Source organism: Paramormyrops kingsleyae, chromosome 2, assembly GCF_048594095.1.
Source record: "Paramormyrops kingsleyae isolate MSU_618 chromosome 2, PKINGS_0.4, whole genome shotgun sequence".
Taxonomy (NCBI): Eukaryota; Metazoa; Chordata; class Actinopteri; order Osteoglossiformes; family Mormyridae; genus Paramormyrops; species Paramormyrops kingsleyae.
This window is the reverse complement of record NC_132798.1, coordinates 20,246,829-20,263,081: the sequence shown is the minus strand read 5'-3', so window position 1 is coordinate 20,263,081 and position 16,253 is coordinate 20,246,829. Positions and strand designations below refer to the sequence as shown.

The 16,253-nt window shown below is 43.5% G+C and overlaps 1 protein-coding gene and 1 non-coding gene across 7 annotated transcripts in view; one reads left to right on the top strand and one right to left on the bottom strand.

Annotated features, from left to right (window-relative positions):
• Positions 1 to 3,165: 3,165 nt before the first annotated feature.
• Positions 3,166 to 3,237, top strand: trnah-gug (transfer RNA histidin (anticodon GUG)). The gene has a single exon. It is a non-coding gene; the product is annotated as a tRNA-His (tRNA).
• Positions 3,238 to 5,444: 2,207 nt separating this feature from the next.
• The window catches only part of LOC111858754 (dual specificity testis-specific protein kinase 1-like), a 29,736-nt gene continuing 18,927 nt past the window's right edge, over positions 5,445 to 16,253 (bottom strand). For all 6 annotated transcript variants that reach the window (XM_023840788.2, XM_023840792.2, XM_023840791.2 and 3 more), the window contains 7 exons: positions 15,595 to 15,716; positions 13,620 to 13,668; positions 13,292 to 13,441; positions 9,679 to 9,852; positions 8,957 to 9,040; positions 7,944 to 8,030; positions 5,445 to 7,429 (listed from right to left, as the gene is read on the bottom strand). In XM_023840788.2, coding sequence (XP_023696556.1) covers positions 7,328 to 7,429; positions 7,944 to 8,030; positions 8,957 to 9,040; positions 9,679 to 9,852; positions 13,292 to 13,441; positions 13,620 to 13,668; positions 15,595 to 15,716 — 768 coding nt within the window. In that variant the 3' untranslated portion in view covers positions 5,445 to 7,327. The remainder of the gene's footprint in view (positions 7,430 to 7,943; positions 8,031 to 8,956; positions 9,041 to 9,678; positions 9,853 to 13,291; positions 13,442 to 13,619; positions 13,669 to 15,594; positions 15,717 to 16,253) is intronic.

The following is a 16,253-nucleotide window of genomic DNA, read 5'->3' as shown; positions in this document are numbered from 1 at the left end:
CTGCAGCCGGAAACAGCCCCACTCCTCACCATCGCTAAGGCACAATCCCAAAGGAAGTCAGGGTATAACTCAGACCTGACACACAGCATTAAGACTGCACTGAACCGTGAGCCGCCTGGCCGATATGGAGATAACGGTCTTGTAGAGGGACTCCACTAATCACAGCAGACTGATGTGAACATTAACCATCCCGACCGCACTGAATTACAAGTGCTTTAGTCACTGAGGCTTTTCTGCATCCATGAAGCTACTTTCATTGCTTTTGCGTTATTAATGTTCAATTGTGATTTGTCTCCTTTTCTCAATTATAGGGCAAACCGGTTTCTGCGTTTACGTTTGCATCCTATTCAGACACGGAAACCTTGTGGTTCCTATACCTGCCACCTTCTCACATGGAGACACGCTGAAAAAGCGCAGTGTGATCAGCATAGAAGTGGCCCAATCAGTGAAGACATGATCTCCAGACTCACCTACCGAGTCCAGGCAGTGAGACTCGATCAATATTCAGTGCCTGCCACTTATTTAAAGGGCCACACACACCGAGTACAGATATTATTAATATTATTATTATTGGATCATAGATATTATTCAAAAAATAACAAAAGGATGGTTGAATTTCTGGTGAATTATCACCATAATGCAATCAAACAGTTGAGTTGAAATTGAAATTAATTACAAATACAGTAGATTTGTGAAATCCCCAGTTTTTGCCATTCGTGCATAATTTTTGCTAGTTTATTCCTTCAGTAAAAACAATAACTTCTAAAACTTTATTCTCCCACAACAAAATACAGACAAAACAAACACCAACCAGCAAGGAAAACTCCTCAAAAACCATGGTGGCTTTCTGGCTTCTGGAAACTATCATTCCCCAAGACCTGAAGACAGAGACCAACATCACCTCCATCTTCAGAAGATGTACTGTCTGCAGCAACTGAGGAAACACAGTTTATCAAGCCAGAAACGACAGTGGCAAGGAAAGACTCCTAGAAGGAAGAATAGCTAACCCTAACCAGACCCAAAGGGGGAGCCCGTCCTCCAGGGGGCAGCAGAGGAAGCCCTAACCCTAAACAGACTCAAAGGGGGAGCCCGTCCACCAGGGGGCAGCAGAGGAAGTCGTAACCCTAAACAGACTCAAAGGGGGAGCCTGTCCTCCAGGGGACAGCAGAGGAAGCCCTAACCCTAACCAGACCCAAAGGGGGAGCCCATCCTCCAGGGGGCAGCAGAGGAAACCCTAACCCTAACCAGACCCAAAGGGGGAGCCCGTCCACCAGGGGGCAGCAGAGGAAGTCGTAACCCTAACCAGACCCAAAGGGGGAGCCCATCCTCCAAGCATTGGCAGAGGAAGTCAAATGAGCAAGATGATGTCCCAATTTTAAGATTTGCCAAACACCTCGACACAGGAGCAGCTTCTTTCCTCATGCCATCACCTTAAGCAGGTGGCGAATATCATCTACTGGGCCACAGCTACTCCTGTCTTTACACCCAGCCTCACACCCACAAATATGGCGTTATACAGTCTCATTCCCATATGTAGTCATCATTATGGCTGTTGACACTTTATGTATATCATCTGTCTTGCATTTAATCTCTATATGACTTGTATATTGTGTATTGTCTGTAAATTACATATTCATTGTCTGTATATTGTCAGTCTATATTGAGAGACACTAGCGGCTCAAACCAAATTCCTTGTGCTAGTTAACATACTTAGCCAATGAGTCTGATTCTGATATATCAATTTCAGATTTTCTTGACGCCAGCGCATCCAACATTTTTATAGAACATCGCCATCTTGTGGAAAACAAATCACATGCACCCAATTTCTTAACAATGCAGAATTTGTTTGGGAGTTTTTATTAACAATTTCCCATTACATTAATCGAAAGAAAAAAAAACAGCGCATAAAGAAACATTTTTATTCGTTCCATGTTTAGAACTGAAGGAACATATTTTAGTGCCCCTGCTGGAATCCCGATTCGGATCAAAACAATTCTACTATGACAACAAAACTTACAACACTAAACATTAAACCACAGGTCGTTACAAAAGTTTTCAAATTCTAATTTTACAAACACATACCCATCCATTTTTTGGAACCGCTTATCCTCTCCAGGGTCGCGAGGGGTCCTATCCCGGAGGCTTAATAATAATAATAATAATAATTATTATTATTATTATAATTATAATTATAATAATAATAATGCTGTCCCTCCTGTATGTGTCTGCGTTTGTTGCCGACAAAATGCCCACATTTACTTTGCCATGAAATAAATAATCACGGCCAGTCCATTAAAGCTTCTCATCTTAAGGGCCGCATCTCACGAGACTCGACAGAGAGTAAGCAGTGCCGAGTGCGTGACTATGCAGAGAATTATCAAGACATGGATACGTATTACCATAAGCTCATCTAAATAGGAAAATTACTTTGAGAGCGGATGAAGGGCAGAGAAGAGCAACAACCCATAAAAACAGATTAGGTGCTTCTAATGCGGTCTTTTGATGTTTGGGCTTTCAGGTGAGGCGCCCCAGCAAAGTGTCCGTGGCCCTCCGTCTCCGTATTTTATCGCCTCTGACATAACAGCATAATGTACGTGAGGGTCTGCAGCCGCACCGAACCAAGCTTCCTGAAAGCTTTCACAAGTGGGAATGCATGAAGCCCGAATACAGCCAGCCACCAAACCAAATACTAATGAATATTTCTGTGTAAATAATAAAAAGGTGCCAAACATCGTAAGTCTTTTTTTAAAAAGCACAATCAATCATGCGTTAAAGCTGCTTTACTTCCTAGGCGCAAATAATATTCAATAACGCTGAAGCTTTAAAGCCCTCACCATGGACACGGAATAATGAAGCCGAGCCCACGGATAAGGACTCCCAACGACGGCCAGGCTGCCAGGTAACCGGCGGATGAAAGATAAGCGATTTATATTCATATTGATATTGTAGGTGCTGAATGTGATACGTCAATCGCACGTAAACCGCGTCACAAGGCGTCCAACGGGGTAATATTGGAGACATTTTAAATTCATGAGAGGGGACTGTTTGTCAAATAAACTGAATAAAGACCCACAGCTTATAATAAATGGGTAGCCTAAATGAAACACAATTGCCTCAACTTTGATATTATGGGGAATATTTTTCTCACGTGGTGTTGAGTGGCTCGCCGTGATCGTATAGTGGTTAGTACTTTGCGTTGTGGCCGCAACAACCCCGGTTCGAATCCGGGTCACGGCAAACCTCGCCCACTGAATGGCTGCTTTTAGGGTTGTGTGCGACCTCCGTGCCTGCGATTGGAAGGTTGCTGGTTCCAATCCAGACTGTTGTAGAATACCCGCATCTCCATTGCAAAAACCCCCTCTCATGAAATGCCCCAGTTAAACGGACTTTAGTGCTTTTTAAAACTCTCACTGTAAAAATACCCAACCTTACCTTCCCTGAGAGCAGGCAGCCAGTGAAAATGTAAGGTCGGAGAATTAGACAACCGAGAAACTAAATTTAGTATCTTGTGTGGTCAGTTTCCTCTCTGATCTCATTTGCAGTGGCTATTCTCTGCCTCATTTTTGAGGATGTTTGAATATATCCATGTACAATTGTATTAATTCATATATTTTTAAACAATCGTGGTTCTGCTTATTAATTATTATATGATAAATACTTTAGCCAGCAAAAGAGAAAGCACAGTTCTTGCACTTTAAATTGTCATTATTTTAAATGCTACAAGGAATATTTTGAAAGCGAAGAGGACCCTTTCTCTGCAGTGGGCTGTCTGCGTGCACAGTGCCGCCCCCTGAGGCCATAATCGCCACCTACTTACCGGGCTTTCCTGCGATTCCGGTTGATCCAAGCAGCACAAACACAGCCTGTCAGGAGGTTTTAATGCATTTCCATCCTTACTGGCAAATGTCACTGGTTTTAGTCAGATACAAGGAAAAGGCTGTATTAAGGACAGAAGAAGCCGTCCGTTTGAAGCAACTTACCGGAAAAAGAAGAGGAGCCAAGAAGATAGAGAGGAAGTAACACACCCGTCCAGATGTACTGAAAAATGCTGTTTACTATAAATGTTTACCTCCATAGAGTTAAAGGTGATGCTGTGCTCTGTGTAAAATAATTTGATGGCTGCTTATATTATCAGTAGCATGGATTGTTGTTGAAATTCACTGTATGGGCAAAAATATATGGACATCAGCTCATCCAGAATCTCACTCTGATAGCAAGGGTATTAATTAATATTCAATTCAGTTAATTTTTATATAGCGCCTTTCACAACAGTCGCCCCAAGGTGCTTTACATGGATATGTACCGGATACATGATGATACGTTAAACATCATTAGAAAGTAATACAGAACGGGAAAAAAGAAGGAAAGAAAGTAAATAAAGAAAGCCAGATGACAACGGAGAAGAGGAACCAAAAACTCCCAAGTAAGGAGAAAAAAACCCTCTGGGGGTCCAATGTCACCTGGCTACCCACCCCCCCCTGGGCACTAACATTACTGAGAACAGAAAAGAGTGGACATACCTGCTAAAAGGGAGGTATATGCTGGGATTAAGAATGAAGACAAAGTCCATCATGTTGGCCTCTGAGGGGTGGCCAAGGTCTCCACGTTGGGCTGTGCTGGGTGGCACTGAAGGCTGCACGCCTGCACCCACAATGATACAGTTCATAAGTCCCATTTGTGATGTCACCCCTCCATGGGACTGAACCAGGACTCCAGCTCAGATGGTGCCCACCCTGGGCACCACCCAGACATGTGGGAAGGCAGAGAGCACGGATGGTCAGAACATGCACAGACACTTTAATGGACAAGCCTAATAGATAAAAATGGCATGCACAGGAGTACCAACAGCCAGAGTTATGGTGTGTTAGGTTGCGGGTAATAAGCTAAACTGAAGTAATAGGGCTTCAGTCGAGATTTAAAGATATTTTAATATGAAGCGTCTACTCTTCTGCTAAGGCTACACATTAGACGTCGGCACACATTGCTGGTGGGGTTTGCAGCCATTCAGGTGGGGTATTGAGGTTGGGTCATCAGGTCCCTTTCTGTGAACTTGAGTGGTTGCCACTTTGCAGCTGAACTTGCTCCCAGATGTTTTGATCTTCACAGTCACTTTACTTACGGTTTGCCAGGGCAGATCTAACAAGACAGAAATGTGGGGAAGGAACTTGTTGGGAAAATGGTGTGGCTTAAATAGGCAATTCATCCAGTTACTGGGGCTGTCCAGTAACTTCTGGCCATGCAGTGTAACTGGTGGATTACTGGGAGATGGAGCAATGAAGTTACCATGGTGCGTATACGATGGCATGCATGTTTGTGGGACCTAAATAAACAGCTCCTTCAGACACCTGCTCCAATCCTGACCGCATTTTTTGCACATTATTGACAGAGACGTGCAATGCATGCAAATGCGTCATAAAACAAAAACTGTATTACAAACCACTGAGTGTTTGAAAAATAATTTATTTGCAAAATAAGCACACTTTAATCATAAATCTAATGCCTTTGTGCATGCAGGCTATTTACAAATCCTGCTCGCCTAATACACAGAATGAGAACGAGTAAACACACACTGCCTGGAACTAAAACCCTCCAAGCAAATGACACTGGCATTATGAAAACTTTTCATCTGAAATATACATACCAGTCAACCAGTTCTCCTAGATATCAGTGGTATTTTATTGTATCTGTGTCATATAATATTCATGTCTAACAGCAGTATAAAGTAAGAAATTAAATAATAAACACAAGACATTCGATTACACTGACAAGCTGTAATATTGAAGGAAAAGCTTTACCTGATTAAATTAACACAAACTGCTCATACAGGCCTACAACCGAACGGTTTGTAATAACAGCGATTCCCCTGCGGGATTACGGAGAGCTTGGAGTCGTATCAGAAATCTCAGATAATCCGTGTTTCAGATGCTTAAGGAAACCGAAGAGCGATAAGTACCCCGCGAAATCACACAGCTGGAGACACGAGACCGCCCCCGCAGGCATAACGCTCTGCCGTGGTTCCTAATCTTGGGAATAAATACCACACCTTGATGGGACGGATCCTAACGTGTACCTACTCTTTATTTGACAGTCACACTGACATCTTCAGAAAAATCCATTAAAAGTTACTTTAATTTTAAATAATGGAAACGATGTTTTTAACACAAGCAATTTATTCACAAATACATACTCACGTGAAAAAATAACTCAATTGTGAAACTATGTGACTTCTTTCGACCACGTTATATTTATCCTGAGAAAGATCGTTAATTCGCCACAACGTTCACAAACAGCCCGTTAAGAACTCGTATTTTGAACAATGAAACCCAACAAAAATGCGAAATATGCAATTATAGGCGTTCTTCAGAGAATCGGCATAGGCCGTCAGAGGATCGGCATCAGTCTGTTTGTGTGCCGCTCCTTTGCCAGAAGATGGCAGCACTAAACACAAACCGCATTCGAGTATGCTGTAGAAACACAAGGTCCACTGACATTTAAAGGACTACTGATCTGAGTTCGGCTGGTAATCGTTTTTCATAAGTCAAATATGTAGCATTTTCTGGCACTTGGAGAACATTGAAACGACGGCTACTGATAAACTGATATTTCAAATATTCTGTAGTTTTATTAATGACGGTAAAAATCATTCAGTTATAAGTCAGAACTGGCGAGCATGACAATTTCCATGTTGCAAATTGATTATGAGATGCGATTCCAAGGGATTCAGCAAGAATAGAAAATAAAATGTACCAAAATCTAATCCAAATAAGAAATTCATAAATACCACCTTAATCTCTTTTTTATCACATAATTACACTCTATTACCTATGAGTAGAACTATGCTCTAAAAAACAAAAAATATAGAGAAGAAAACGGTCGCTGGCCCTTCTGACCTATAATTAGTAGAGCCTACAGTAATGGATAACAGCCATGAGCACCACTGACATTAATGAGCAAGAACAGCAGGCCTGGAGGGGGGGGAAACTGCCTTTCGGGGGGGGGCTGCTGTCAGACATTCCTTGTCTAATTCACTTAATTCTCCCTTAAGGTGCAGAAAATTTGTTCTTCTTTGTCCACAGTTTACAAGAATCCCTTGATTAGTATTACAGTATGATGCCCTGTGATTCCCTTTGGTCCAGTCCAGCATGCACACACACATGCTCCCGCGTGTGGCAGCTCAGCCAGCACAGCGCCCTCTTCCTGACGGAGGTCCACATGTGCCACGCCTCAGCCTGTGTGTGCAATGTGCTGCAGCCCAGCCCACGGGGCAGCTGCAGAGTCCCTCCGTGTGGTGGGAGGGGGCGGGGCTCTCTGAAGCCACACCCACCCCTCAGCCCGTCGTCAGCTCTGAAGTGGGGGGCTCCAGGGTTTCTGCCAGCTCTTCCAGCTGGTCCAGGAGCTCTGTGAAGGACGGCCTTCGGAACGCCTCCATCTGTCCCATGGGGGTGGAGTCATTGTTACCACCATCATCACTGATGATATTATTATTATCATTATTAGTAGTAGTAGTAGTAGTAGTAGTATTTGTATCTATATCTGCCTTTTAATCCAAAGGAAAGTTGATACATTTAAGTAAAAACAATGTTACTTTGTTATTTAAACTGCTCCTGTGAGAAAATGGCAGCAACGGTATAATAATAATAATAATAATTATTATTGATTATTATCATCATCATGTCATCAATTCATAAATGTATTATCTATCCATTTATCCATAAATTTCTATGCATAGCAGGGGAACAGTATTGTTGTTATAATACTACCAACATTATTATTCGTATTATTATTAATAATAATATGATTATTATTATTGTTGTTGTTGCGCAGGTCACCCTCTTAATGGTACAACAGCAGCCCCCTATGGGATTATCATGTTTTCAGGTTGAGCGTCAGAGGTGGGGCGTAATAGTCAGCATTGCTCCCCAGGGCAGACAGCGGTCACTCACCAGACAGCAGCTGGCTGCCAGCTCCAGCACGCGTTGTGGGCAGCCGACCACCATGTCCCGGAAAGCGTTCACATCCAGCCCGTAATCCTGCCAGCAACCAGCAGGGGTCTCAGCACCAAAGGCACACAATGGCTTTACCCTTAGCATGGCGCTAAGGCTAACCACTCACACGTTAGGCTACGCGGTTAATCCTACCTAAATGCATTTGTTAATTGCTATTGTGTGTTATTCAAATAAAACATTTACAATTAAGAATGTGTCAAATGTGTGAATGTACCAGCAATGTTATATTTTAACCTTGCTTCAACATGATTATAATAAAATGCATGAATTTACTTTTGCAAACGCTTTGATACTACGCTAGCTGCCAGTTGGAGCAGCCTGATGTATTTACAGAGTCGCAGGACACCTCGCTTAGCAACTTCTAGTTTCCGCATCATAGGGTAAATAAAATGCTCTTTTTCCTGGGTTGCAATATTTTTCTCTCTTATAGTTACAAGTGCATTATCAAGAGATTATATCTACAAGAGTACCTTAAGAAATTACTGGAAACCTTTTCTATATGGATTTAAATACCAAAGAGCTCTGTAAATGTACTGGGGGTGTGACAGGAGAAAAGCTACTGGCAATGTGTTTGGAAAGAATTTAATTTCCTAAACATTTTATTTTTTTATCTGGATGTCCATTAATGCTTTCGTTTACATTAAGTACATGAAGGTGGTCTGTGAGAGATATTTACGTCAGTTAGCAGGACACATCGATCTGTATAACTGCGGATTAAATGAATAATACAATATTCACAGATTGAAATATGTTCACAACAACCTCTGAGTCACACTGCCATAGTCATCTGAACATCACCACACACTTAGATCAGCAGCAGAACATGCAAGAAGCCGGACTGCAGGACCACATCCAACAGCCAGTAGTGTCAGGACTCGTGTTCTGGCACCAGCACCGAACTGGGCCAGTGAGCCTTTTTTCATGGTTCATTGTGGAAGGTAAAGTTCTACCTGCGTCCTGGGAAGAATTTCCGGATCTGCTGGAATTCTGCCCAGAATTTCACACAGTACAATTCCGAAGGAGAAGACGTCCACCTGAGGGCAACATGAGTGGGGATCAAATTAAGCTGAAGGTGCTTTTGCTCAGCAGTGGGATTTTATTGCCTCCAAAAAGTCACACCTCTGCTTTCTACTTCCACCTGGTGGTGGAGTGATTGTACAACAATGATCAGAACAAACATGCCTGCTCTTCTGTTCTGTTACTGCTCTTCTTGTATTAGTATTATGAAGTCTAATTACTTAAATTGCACACGTAATCATTTACAAATAAACTTGCAGAATACCCGTGCATATTAAGTACAAATTTCTTGACACTGTGTCTTCGCTCCCAGAATATCACCACCTACAACAGGAATTTTAATTAGCTAACATTTGCATTATTCATGAGACCAGTGAAAACTAATGTGTAGCTCTTTGCAATGGCCAAGTAAGCGGATGCATGTAAATGCGCTTGTTCGCAAAGAAACACACATTTATGGGGTCTACTTTTTACACTTTTTTGTGGGTTCAAAAAATAAAGTTGGATAATTTACAGAGCAATTAGTGCTAACCGGCCAGCTCCCATGGAGGCAGATCACATTTAGAAAGGGTGTCATTGCTGAGTTGGTTCAGCACGGAACGCTTTAGACGGCGTGGTTAGCGGCGGTCTTAGTGAGGTCTCAGTCACACGCTACCTTACGGTCATACGGTTCCCCTCTCAGCATCTCAGGCGCCATCCAGAAGGCGGAGCCCACCAGGGACAATTTTCTCTCGATGTCCGTAGCAGGGAGCTCCACCACCTCCCTGGCCAGTCCGAAGTCTGTCACCACAGCCTCCCTGCCCCGTGCCGTGAGCCTGATCAGGCAGTTCTGTGGGCCAGACACAGAGGAGACGGTCACGTGTGCTGCGTGCCAGAGCCGCTCGGATTTTCAGCATCTCCTCCTACATGTCTGTGTCACACATCAACCCTGCCTGAGACCGATAACTGCAGCCAGCCGTGCAAGGGGCTGACTCTGGCACGCCTTCACCTTGCGAACGCTAACATATTTGATAATTAGCCTTTCGATATGCGGCTAGAAACTCGAGCACAGATGCCTCGCCTCGTTGGCGTCGCATTTTAATCACGTTCCGTATCTGACACTTCCAGCCAGTCCCGTGATTACACCAATTGCCCAGCAGAGAGCAGTATAACCTAACCAGGTACAAAGAGCAACATTTTTTCTAGATTGCCTTGGAGCATTTCTCAAATGGACATTTGCAAAACAAGTGTAATCCCCACACCACAGTGTCACTTCTGCACAGCAAAATATTATTTGTCATGGTTTCACAAAAATTTCTCAGTATTCTGGTACATGTCCGCAAATATACACTGTATACAGTATATATAATAATATAATATATAATAGGAGTGAAAAAAGTTCTTCTGTGCGGGCCATAGAGGTCCAGTGAAGCTGTGTTTCAGGAGGTTTTAATGCACTATGCTGCACGGAAATGCATGAGAAGAAAGTCGCGTCGAACAATCTACAATAAATAGCTGATTCTGAACGAGCTCGTCATGAAGCTGAACGCGGTCTAGCGCACTTTTATTAAAACCAATATAAATACGACAGTGTATATATGAGCATTTATTTTATGACATACTAGAGGAAGTCTTACAGCAGTCGCCACTGGTGTGTGTGTGTGTGTGTGCGTGTGTATGTGTGTGATGTCATGCCACCACAACAAAAGTTAACCAAGCTTTCAAAATATTTAAAATTATATTCCATAAACTTAAGTGATACAGCACTGTTGTGTTTTTGGTTCCCACAGTACCTGATTTTGTTGCCATTTTGTTGTTCTTGTATTGCCATTTTGCTGTTTTTGTGCTATACTGTGCTGTGTGACGTTTTGGTTTGCTATTCTACTGTGTCTTGAGATCTGAAGAAGTTACATGTGCATGCCAGTGCTTTCTGTTGCCAGTGAACTTTACATACTGTAATGTGGAGCCTTGCAGTGTTGAAACGGGTGTCTGACATCAATAAGTGAATATCAGTTTGCTATAGAATGATCAGCCAGTAACAATGAGAAAGTGGGAACCGACTATCATTCTGAACTGTGAAGCTCAGGAGCATATTAACATGGACACAATATATCTAAGCACTTTGGCTCTCATGGTTAAAGCAATGCTGATTGTACTTTTCATTTTGGTGGTGCTGACTAATTCATTGATGGAATTATTTGCTTTTGAGACATGAATTAATTGTTTTGGGTATGTTACAGGCTTTAATCCATAGTGTTGTGCTATATGCATTAACTATTTAGAGAAATGCTCTTATGGTCTTGAGAATGTTAAGTATGTTTCATGAAATGTGCCAGAGCGATCAAGCAAATCTATAAAGCAGTTAATAACAGATAATATGATGATGCTGTTGCACAAACTCACAAAGTATTGTAGCTTTTACTATAATATTGCACCGTCATACATTTGTTTGTATGAATTGTGTCATTAATGTCAAAATAATTTTGAATCTTTTCCATGTAATGGGTGACGTTTAAGAACAGATAATGGAAAATTAATGAAAATGAATCCCATTTTATGTAGTGAAACTCTGAGTCACGTGGCCCGCTGACTGTATCCCGCCTCCGCCCGCCCCGGGTCACGCTGCCGTACAGCCGTGCACTCAGCCTCTTCCACCCCCACAGCCGCTCTTGCACAGCCTGGAATGTTTGCTGCCTGGGTACCGCGGTGCCACCAGACGGAGCTGACTTTGTAGGTTGAGCGGCCGCACAGAACAAAAACAAATTCCGTAAGGTTATGAAGCTCTCCACCTCTCCGGGCTCCCCATCAGGAGCTCTAAAGCTGGGTCTGAGACGAACTTGTGCCAGAGAAAAGCAACAGGGAAGCTCCCCACGTTCAGCACGGGGATGAGGGCACGATGGCTGCCTGGACCTCTGCGGGATGGCTAACCTGCAGGACGCAGTGACAACACACCAGCCCGGCTAGCCTGCAGGACGCAGTGACAGCACACCAGCCCGGCTAGCCTGCAGGACGCAGTGACAGCACACCAGCCCGGCTAGCCTGCAGGACGCAGTGACAGCACACCAGCCCGGCTAGCCTGCAGGACGCAGTGACAGCACACCAGCCCGGCTAGCCTGCAGGACGCAGTGACAGCACACCAGCCCGGCTAGCCTGCAGGACGCAGTGACAGCACACCAGCCCGGCTAGCCTGCAGGACGCAGTGACAGCACACCAGCCCGGCCACAACGTAAATGCGGTCATAAGCTCTGTGTGGGCTATGAAGAGGCAATGTGTGGGAAGCGGGGCGATCAGCAGCTCGGCGTGGAGGGGGGGGGGGGCACTGGGGCGGCCCAGAGCTGACCCCCCCCCCCATTCAGCGCCGCTCCCATCAGCATGACAAAAGGCTGACCTTTTCCTAGTACCCCCATCGGCTCTGGCATCGGGAGGCTCGGCGAGAGCTTCTGCCTACCCTGGTAACCAGGGAGGCTCCCGTCGCCATGGGAGCTGCCGCAGCGCTGCACTGCACACTGCACTGCACTGCACATGCACAAGCACTGTCTCGTTTGCTTGTCTCATTTCCAAAAGACTTTGTCCGATTCCTTATGCCGGCACTCTGGGGCTTTATACTATATGTCTTTGGATAACACAGTCCTCTGTGTTGTGTATACGTTTCAGCCATTAATTTTAAAAGAAAAAAAATGAGGGGCACAAATATAGAATAAGTAACACAGTAATATTAACTTCATGAATGTTCTTTCAGGAAGCAAATCACGGAGTCAAAGCCCCATTGACTGTACGCTCTGTTTTTGGCTGGGAGATCAATTTCAACACTTATCCCATCATATAGAGTCTTAGGGGGAGTTGTGGGGTGTGGCAGGCTAAGCCTCTGTGCCTGTGATCAGAAGGTTGCCAGTTTAAGCCCAGCCTCAGCAGAATAATTCCATCTGTGGGCCCTTGAGCGAGGCCCTTAACCCCCAGCTCCCTGGGCCCTGCTGCAGATGGCTGCCCTTCACTGCCAAGCTCGCTCTCACCTACACGTGTGTGATGGAGAGCAAGATGGGGTAGGCGACAGGAGAATTTCCCCACGGGGGTCAACAAAGTGCCATTATTATTCCTGAAATTAGCCGAAAATGTCAAGTCAGAGATGTGTTTTCTTGCCACTGACAGACAAACATAATTGTATGGTCTCATATTTCATCCGCAGTAACAAAATACCAAAGAGCCAGAGGCTGGGCTCTCTCACGACTCTTGATGGCCTGACAGCTTGATGGTTTCCAGAGTGTTAGTGAGCACACTGTCATTGGCCCTACCTTAGAGTTAAGGTCCCGGTGGTAGATGTTCTTGTAATGCAGGTAGACCATTCCCCTAGTGATGTCACAGGCCAAGTCCACCTTTTCCCTCCAGATCAGGGACACGTCCTTCCTGGCCAGGAGCTCCTCCAGACATCCCCCGCTCACATACTGGAGGACAGAGTGCTTTCTCAGATTCCCCAACCAATGGAATTCTCCTCAACACATTCTGCTGATCCAATTGGCTCCGAACAACTGTGAGAAACCATCAAAATCAGCCTTATGGCTTCATGGTCTCACACACTTCACTAATCTAATCTGGGACTGTTTAAAAAGAAAAACAACTCACCTCCAGAATCGGGTAGAGCTTATCTTCTTTAACACAGATTCCAAGATACCTAAAAGCCAACAATGATGGAATAATGGAAGACGTTAAACAGAAACTGATTCATTAAGAGTGTGACGGAGGAGGGCATTGTCAGAGTACACGCCTGTCCATTCACCTGCTATCAGCTATTAATTATTAATGACAAAGAAGGGTAGGTAGGAGATTCAAGGTCCCCAGGTCTGTTCTGATGTCCTGTGTGTTGACGTCACACAGCTGTAATACAATGCCGTCTAAATCCACCCACTCCATCCTCTAAATCCCTGGTGTCCCAAGGATCTGTTCACCATAGCAAATATTGCTGCCTAAGAAGGTGGCCCACCTGAAAAGATGATGTCCCAACCCTTCCTCTAGGGTTGGTTTTCCAGAAGCTCCCAGGGTACCACTGCTTTGTGTGACCTCTGAATTATTGCACATTCAGGTGATTAAAAAAAAGCCATTTTTGTGCAGTCTTTAAATTGTGGTACTTTTGTGTTCTCATAAATGGCAGAATAATGCCACCCTTAGGAGATCTGTGAAGCAGCGCTTCACTTCATCTTTGAATCACACGCTTTAATGTGAACTTTGAATTCTTTCGCTTTCGCTTGATTGTCCCATCATACTGCTTTTGTTTGATCTTCGAAAATAAATTTTTCTAGCAGACAAAAGCCCATGGAGTTGCAATACTCAGACAGCTTTTTAAACACTCAATGTATTTAATCAATTCCAAACCAATACAGATGAATTTGCTTCCTACCAGAACAAAGTTCCACATCTTCACTCTATTGTCTTGCTAATACTGGTAATAAATAGCCAGCACAAGTACCTGTGTGATCCAATGCTGCTTCTGAGCATATGATCTGGATGACAGTAGTCTAATATTTTTTATGAACATTCATTTCACCCATTCACCATAAATCACTATGGAATAACCATGGAAAGACTGTAGAAATGGCTTTGTCATGTGTGGCGTAGGGTCTAGTGCCAGACACATTTCTATGAATAACTCTTTAGCAGTAAGCAGCATATGCTGTTCACTGTGTGATAAGGGCTTTTTTCATGACCTTGCCTAATTAACTCTAAAGTGCAAACGTAACAGTACCTCGACAAACTTAACCTAAGCTGATTTAACCTTTTACACCGAATTCACATACTGATAGCACTAAACAGTCTCCCAAGTCCAGTCATTTTTTATGACACCATTTAGGTGTCATGAACGTGTATTTAATCTGAAGGCCTGGCAATCATTTTACAAAATAACACTGACCAATGTTAGTATGAGATGATTCTCTGTGAAAACTTTCAGTTATATGAGTATGAGCAAAATAACACTGACCGGTGTTGAGGTGGGATAATTCTTTGTAACAGTGTTCATGCCTGACAAACCACACCATATAGCTGTCAAGTCTCCCGTTTTGGCCGGGAAACTACCGTATTTTACCCCTCTTTCCCGCCGTCCTCCCGTATTAGTATTTTCCCGTAAATCTTCCATATTATAATATCATTAAAAAAAAAATTCCTCTGCCTCTCCAAACTGAACTGTCAGTAGCCTCGCAAGAACTGCCACCTGCAGTAGTCTGCAGGTCATTTACAACATTAACCAGGTCATAAATGCGGAGGTTAAAATGGCAATGCTGTGTGCCAAAAACAACGTCACTTTCACCTTCTGTGACGACTTCAACATGGATACAAAGTCTGCAACAAATCTGTATAATAAGTCATTAGTGAATGCCAGAGAGCCACATGAGTGAACATGAGAAATTAAAAGAAAATGTGTAATGAAAATAAAATGTAAATGACAAATGGTTATTTTAGATTTCTTGTACACCTGTCTTAAAATGTAAGGGATACTGGAGCTTGGTTGGGGGGGTGGGATGGCTCGCGGTGGGTGCCGGAAAATTTCCCTTATTTTCAAATCCCAAACTTGACAGGTATGCCACACCATCAAATGACACCTCACCTCACAATGTTTGGATGGGAGAGCTTCTGAAGCAGGCTGATCTCCCGTACAATGCTGTCCTGGTCCACGTCATTCTTGTAGATTTTCACCACCATCACCTTTTTGGTGGTGCCATGGATTACCTATGAGCAAAATCGCAATATCAGTATTTTAATCATTCAACCCATAAGAATTCTTTAACATATCTGATAAAGACCCAACAGTACTACATATTCTTCTTCCTGTGAATAACAACAACAATAGCAATATTAGCAATAATAATAATAATAATAATAAGCACTTTACAATAATAATTAAATAATAAACACTATACAAAAGTAGTGTGAATACAGAATGCATCTCATTAAACTAAACCATCGGTCACAAAACCTCACAGACTCTCTTAATAGATATCTAACCAGCATCCATCCAGTGAACCCTTTGGAGGATGGAGAATGAGTAGCTGCAGACTAGACAGTGTTTGAAGCTGCCAGGACAGTCTGGATGTGGGGGGTCTGCTATGCATTTCAGTGGATATCTTGGTGTATGGAGGTGTAAGTTTTACCCAGGTCATGAGGCACGGTGAGGGTTTTGCCTTTCCCGGTCGACGTGGGGACTCAGTGTCTGTGCCATGCTGAAGACATCTTTCCCAGAAGGGGAGGGACACTGTGTCCAGAAAA